Genomic DNA, 7,972 nt, shown 5'->3' with positions numbered 1-7,972 from the left:
TTAAACTTTCTTATTGCAAACAAAAACATTTCATTCTAATAATACAATAAAGTTAAATGTTGAAATGAGTCTAGATATGTATTAGTAATGTGATGTACTGTATGTCCTTAAAATGATTATGTAGTAAAACTTTATTGATCATATTAAAGTTTAAAATATACAATGAAATGATTTCTGTCCCTTTAAGAGAAGCAGTGTGTGTGTTTCACGAAAGTATTTAATACTTTCTCTTTATTTACATCTAACATTTACTGTATAAGTGTCTACTTAGGGAGGATTCCATCTCTATAGATCTACAAGTATCTGTAAATATAAACGATAACAGTAATGTCTGTCATATTTAACTTGTATTAGGTTAAGGTTAAATTAATTTATGGAGTTTCTTTTCTCTTTATGAGGATGAGGTTTAGATGGTTCTTCTCTGTCTGAAGGCTTTGTTCTGTTCTGTTCACTCCTTTATGTTGGTTCCTTAACTTAAACGGACATGAATCCAGCCCATGTTTGACCCCCACCCACATGTTTGACACCAGCCCACATGTTTGACCCCCAGCCCATTGTTTGACCCCCACCCACATGTTTGACACCGGCCCACATGTTTGACCCCAGCCCACATGTTTGACCCCCAGCCCATTGTTTGACCCCCACCCACATGTTTGACACCGGCTCACATATTTGACACCAGCCCACATGTTTGACCCCAGCCCACATGTTTGACCCCCACCCACATGTTTGACCCCCACCCACATGTTTGACCCCAGCCCACATGTTTGACCCCCACCCACATGTTTGACCCCTACCCACATGTTTGACCCCAGCCCACATGTTTGACCCCCACCCACATGTTTGACCCCAGCCCACATGTTTGACCCCCACCCACATGTTTGACCCCCACCCACATGTTTGACCCCTACCCACATGTTTGACCCCCACCCACATGTTTGACCCCCACCCACATGTTTGACCCCAGCCCACATGTTTGACCCCCACCCACATGTTTGACCCCCACCCACATGTTTGACCCCAGCCCACATGTTTGACCCCCACCCACATGTTTGACCCCAGCCCACATGTTTGACCCCAGCCCACATGTTTGACCCCCGCCCACATGTTTGACCCCCGCCCACATGTTTGACCCCCACCCACATGTTTGACCCCAGCCCACATATTTGACCCCCGCCCACATGTTTGACCCCCGCCCACATGTTTGAACCTATAATAAAATATTGTGGGTGTTTTTATGAGCTTTATAAAAAGTCATGTTAAAGAATCATGACTCATCAAACACTAACCTGAGGTTCATTGTTTCATCATCAAAAACTACAGACATTTGTAAAGGACGAGCAGCAGCAGCATGATTAGGATTTATCGAGTCATGATTAGGATTTATCGAGTCATGATTAGGATCCATCGAGTCGTTTTCTTCTCCAAAAGCCTTATGATGAATATTTGTCTGAAATAAAAACAGTTGCAATGATTCTACGACTCAGGAATCAAAGCAACAAACACACATTATAAATCAGCCACAAAATGTGGGAACAATTTGTCAACAGTAATATATTTAAAAATAAAATAAAAATATGCACGCACACACACCTGGTCCAGATCATCTGTATTGATCAGGTCTCCAGATATTGATCGATGTAGCTCCAGAGCTAAATCCTCATCAATGTTTCTTAATCCTGCCTGAGAAATAAATAAAAACACGTCTAAATGTTTTAAAGGTTTGTCAGTTTGGCCTAAAACATTTATAATATCAGCTGATTTAAAACACTTTAGTACAGGTACCAGTTGGTTCTGACTATGTTCTATTGATCTACAACATTTAAATAACTTCACCTCAACGACTAAAGATCAGATTAGATTAACACTTAAAACTTACTTGTATTTCATTAGTTGCATTTTTCTCGGTTGGACGACAGCCGTAATATTCCTCCTGCCTTTTCTTCAACTTTCTGAAGTAATCCTGGATTAGAAAAGTAGCATAAAATTTCCCCACAGTCACTTCATCATCTGTTGAAACACAAACACACAAAAAATGTCAGAGTCACACACACACTGAACTAGTGGAGACCAACATGTTTTTATAAGGGGGGAGGGGTCTCTGAGCTCACCTGTAATCATTCATTCAAAGATCATTTTATGAAATAGTTCCATTAATGTCAGATATAGGTCAACATAATGTTGTAGACATACACATGTAGAACCACACAAAGCATTCCTAGGTGTATGAAATATATTGAATAAAACATAATGTGGATAAAAATGTCTCCGATCCATTTTTCTAGAACCACAGAGTGTCTGTTTTATGTCATGGTGAGTTTCCGCGAACACTCTGATGAGCGTGTCCCTTTAAATGTTGCCACCGCAATGAATTGTGGGTCGTCATTATGTGGTCTCCTTTGGTAAAGGATGTATCAGTGTTTCCTAGGCTAAAGGAGGTTGAGAAGGAAGTATTGAGCCTCTTTCCTTAGCTCAAAAAGAATTGGAATGCTCCTCATCATGGCCGCCACTTAAACACTTCTGGGTTAAAGAAAAGTGGATAGGAAAGGAGATATGGAGGAATATTAAGACACACCCACAGAGTCACGCAGTGTGTGAACCTGACTTTATACTATAAGGACAAAAACCACATTCTGCACCTGTTGAAACATGAAACACTCCTAAATATAAACTAAAGCCTAAAAACACAGTTTTCTGCTGAATATCAGAATCAGAATCAGAATCAGAATCATCTTTATTCGCCAAGTGTATGTTGTACACACGAGGAATTTGACTCGGTCAACTGTGTTCTCTCCAATAGTGAAAACAATTCAATAATAAACAATCAACTAGAAGAGATGATAATAAGTATAAACATAAGTATAAATATAAACAGTAGTTAGACTAGAATGTGCAAATAACAAGATGATAATAATAATAATAATAATAATAATAATAGTATAAAAAAAATAAATAAATACAAAATAAAAATTAAAAAAAAAAAAATAAGATAAAAAGAAGGGAAAAATAATAGAAAGAAAGGTAATAATAAAATATAATATTAATAAAAAGGAAAATAGTGCAGTAGAGCATTGATAAGTAGTGCAGGAGAACATTTAAATTAAAGGTATGTACATGAACATTCTCAGTGTCAGGTTGATCCAGGGTTGTTATGTTTGGTTCCAGGGTTTTTTCACAGAAACAGGTCTGACACTCTTTGACTGTTTAGTGTTGATCACAGTGACAGCCTGAGGGAAGAAACTGTTTTTATGGAGGGTAGTTTTGGCGTACAGTGATCTGTAGCGTCTGCCAGAGGGGAGGAGTTTAAACAGATTGTGTGCAGGGTGGGAGGGGTCTGCAGTGATGTTACCTGCCCGTTTCCTGACCCTGGACAGGTATAAGTCTTGGATGGAGGGCAGATCAACACCAATGATCTTTTCTACAGTCCTGACTATCCTTTGTAGTCTGTGTCTGTCTAGTTTGGTTGAAGATCCAAACCAGACAGTGATGGAGGTGCACAGAACAGACTGAATGATGGAGGTGTAGAACATGATCAGCAGCTCCTGGGGCAGGTTGAACTTCCTCAGCTGATACAGGAAGTACATCCTCTGCTGTGCCTTTTTCCTGGTTGAGTCTATGTTATGTTATATGAAGTCGTGTTTTGAAATAAATCTTGTTCAACTATAGAAATGTTATTTAAAATATAATTTGTTGCATTTAGTTGTAATATCTAGGAGTACCCCCCCCCCCCTCCCCATGGTGAGTATGACTGACCTCCTATTGGTGGAATCACTTGGTCCAGTAGCTTCATGCTCGTGCGCTTCCAGATTTTCTTGATGATTCCTCTCAGCTCCTCATTGGCTTGTTCAAAATTACCTGAATAATCCAATAGTTGAAGAGTTACTGTGGTGGATTAATTATTAATTCTTGATTTCTTTTCAAAGGTTATAAGGCAATTTGGTGATAGTGATGCAAAAATAACTTTGCTTTCAAATCAAAACAAATGCTGAAATATAACTGGGACCTGGTTTATGAAACACTGTAAAGGATTCATATTAGTAGTATATGTACACTATATGTGCACTATATGTACACTATATGTGCATTATATGTACATTATATGTGCACTATATGTGCACTATATGTGCATTATATGTACACTATATGTGCATTATATGTACATTATATGTGCACTATATGTGCACTATATGTGCACTATATGTGCATTATATGTACACTATATGTGCACTATATGTGCACTATATGTACACTATATGTGCATTATATGTACACTATATGTGCATTATATGTACATTATATGTGCACTATATGTGCACTATATGTGCACTATATGTGCATTATATGTACACTATATGTGCACTATATGTGCACTATATGTACACTATATGTGCATTATATGTACACTATATGTACACTATATGTGCACTATATGTGCACTATATGTACACTATATGTGCATTATATGTACACTATATGTACACTATATGTGCACTATATGTGCACTATATGTACACTATATGTGCACTATATGTGCACTATATGTACACTATATGTGCACTATATGTACACTATATGTGCACTATGTGTGCACTATATGTTCACTATGTGTGCACTATATGTACACTATATGTACATTATATGTACACTATATGTACATTATATGTACACTATATGTACACTATATGTGCATTATATGTGCATTATATGTGCATTATATGTGCACTATATGTACACTATATGTACACTATATGTGCATTATATGTGCATTATATGTGCACTATATGTACACTATATGTGCATTATATGTGCATTATATGTACACTATATGTGCACTATATGTGCATTATATGTGCACTATATGTACATTATATGTACACTATATGTGCATTATATGTACACTTTATGTGCACTATACGTACACTATATGTACACTATACGTGCATTATATGTACACTATATGTGCATTATATGTGCATTATATGTACATTATATGTGCATTATATGTACACTTTATGTGCACTATACGTACACTATATGTACACTATATGTGCATTATATGTGCATTATATGTACATTATATGTGCATTATATGTGCACTATATGTGCATTATATGTACACTATATGTGCACTATATGTACACTATATGTGCACTATATGTACACTATATGTACACTATATGTGCATTATATGTGCATTATATGTACACTATATGTGCATTATATGTACACTATATGTGCACTATATGTACACTATATGTGCACTATATGTACACTATATGTACACTATATGTGCATTATATGTGCATTATATGTACACTATATGTGCATTATATGTACACTATATGTGCACTATATGTACACTATATGTGCACTATATGTACACTATATGTACACTATATGTGCATTATATGTACACTATATGTGCATTATATGTACACTATATGTGCACTATATGTACACTATATGTGCATTATATGTATATGTACACTATATGTACACTATATGTGCATTATATGTACACTATATGTGCACTATATGTACACTATATGTGCATTATATGTATATGTACACTATATGTGCACTATATGTGCACTATGTGTGCACTATATGTTCACTATGTGTGCACTATATGTACACTATATGTACATTATATGTACACTATATGTACATTATATGTACACTATATGTACACTATATGTACATTATATGTGCACTATATGTACACTATATGTGCACTATGTGTGCACTATATGTTCACTATGTGTGCACTATATGTACACTATATGTACACTATATGTACACTATATGTACACTATATGTACACTATATGTGCACTATATGTACATTATATGTACATTATATGTACACTATATGTACATTATATGTACATTATATGTACACTATATGTGCACTATATGTACACTATATGTGCACTATGTGTGCACTATATGTACACTATATGTGCATTATATGTACATTATATGTACACTATATGTGCACTATGTGTGCACTATATGTTCACTATGTGTGCACTATATGTACACTATATGTACACTATATGTGCATTATATGTGCATTATATGTACACTATATGTGCATTATATGTACACTATATGTGCACTATATGTACACTATATGTGCACTATGTGTGCACTATATGTTCACTATGTGTGCACTATATGTACACTATATGTGCACTATATGTGCACTATATGTGCACTATGTGTGCACTATATGTTCACTATGTGTGCACTATATGTACACTATATGTACACTATATGTACATTATATGTACATTATATGTGCACTATATGTACACTATATGTGCACTATGTGTGCACTATATGTTCACTATGTGTGCACTATATGTACACTATATGTACACTATATGTACACTATATGTACACTATATGTGCACTATGTGTGCACTATATGTACACTATATGTGCATTATATGTACATTATATGTACACTATATGTGCACTATATGTGCACTATATGTACACTATATGTGCACTATATGTACACTATATGTACACTATATGTGCACTATGTGTGCACTATATGTACACTATATGTACACTATATGTGCACTATGTGTGCACTATATGTACACTATATGTGCATTATATGTACATTATATGTACACTATATGTGCACTATATGTACACTATATGTGCACTATGTGTGCACTATATGTTCACTATGTGTGCACTATATGTACATTATATGTACATTATATGTACACTATATGTACATTATATGTACATTATATGTACACTATATGTGCACTATATGTACACTATATGTGCACTATGTGTGCACTATATGTTCACTATGTGTGCACTATATGTACACTATATGTACACTATATGTACACTATATGTGCACTATATGTACACTATATGTACATTATATGTACATTATATGTACACTATATGTGCACTATATGTACACTATGTGTGCACTATATGTTCACTATGTGTGCACTATATGTACACTATGTGTACACTATATGTACACTATGTGTACACCAAAGGTATGAAACAGTGTCTGATTTATAAAGAACTGTGTGCAGTTACAAACTCTTATTATTTAAGAAATCACAGTTTTTTTTTAGACTGAATTAACTATTCTACCTTTAATGATCAATTATTATTATTATTATTATTATTATTATTATTATTATTATTATTATTATTATTATTATTATTTTTATTTTTATTATTATTATTATTACATTTATGTATTTAGTATGTTTTTATTTTTTCGTTAATTTATCTAATCTGAAGTGCATGAAAAAATAACAGAATAAAAACATAGATAAATGAATAAATAATTGAAAATGAAATAAATGAATAGATGAAATATAGCATAAATCTGTAGGTATTTATTAATTTCTTTGAAATAATCAATCATTTTTAACCATGTCTCATTTTTCCTTCACTTTACAAATATATCTCACTTTGTGTTGGCCTCTTACTTTAAAATCCCTATAAATGTTGACGACAAACCTTCTGTCTTTATTTTCAAAGCAGTTCTAACCAAAGCGAACAGCGTAGCGTTGAAGGTCACGGTTCCATCACTGTTCAGAGGCATGTTCATGGACACCAACCGCTGTGAATATAAACATTACATTAGTTACATTAGATTTAACTGGAACGTTACCAACACAGCTCATTAAACTGATAAAACCCTCTGCAAATTTGAGGGATTTATCATTAAATTTACAGAGATCAACTCAGCAAAGAAATAAGCAAATGTTTCACATTATACCTTATCTTTTACATATTACATTAATGTTATGTTAATCCGCTTTTGTTTCAGTTGTTTTGTGTTTATGTGCATATATAATATTTTTGACCAAAATAAAGTAAACTAAGCTAAGCTAAGCTAGCCCTGTATGGCCCATGTGATCAAAGTAGTCTTCAGTGAAATGTTGGACACAAACAAACAAACAAATGTGTTTTAG

The 7,972-nt window shown here is 34.2% G+C and overlaps 1 protein-coding gene across 2 annotated transcripts in view; it reads right to left on the bottom strand.

The window, feature by feature from the left end:
- The window catches only part of LOC114459105 (dihydropyridine-sensitive L-type skeletal muscle calcium channel subunit alpha-1-like), a 25,102-nt gene that overhangs the window by 3,272 nt on the left and 13,858 nt on the right, over positions 1-7,972 (bottom strand). For both annotated transcript variants that reach the window (XM_028441467.1, XM_028441468.1), the window contains exons 18-19: positions 7,515-7,617; positions 3,754-3,855 (exon numbers count right to left, since the gene is read on the bottom strand). In XM_028441467.1, coding sequence (XP_028297268.1) covers positions 3,754-3,855; positions 7,515-7,617 — 205 coding nt within the window. The remainder of the gene's footprint in view (positions 1-3,753; positions 3,856-7,514; positions 7,618-7,972) is intronic.

Source organism: Gouania willdenowi, unplaced genomic scaffold, assembly GCF_900634775.1.
Source record: "Gouania willdenowi unplaced genomic scaffold, fGouWil2.1 scaffold_261_arrow_ctg1, whole genome shotgun sequence".
Taxonomy (NCBI): domain Eukaryota; kingdom Metazoa; phylum Chordata; class Actinopteri; order Blenniiformes; family Gobiesocidae; genus Gouania; species Gouania willdenowi.
This window is presented reverse-complemented; position numbering and strand designations above follow the sequence as displayed.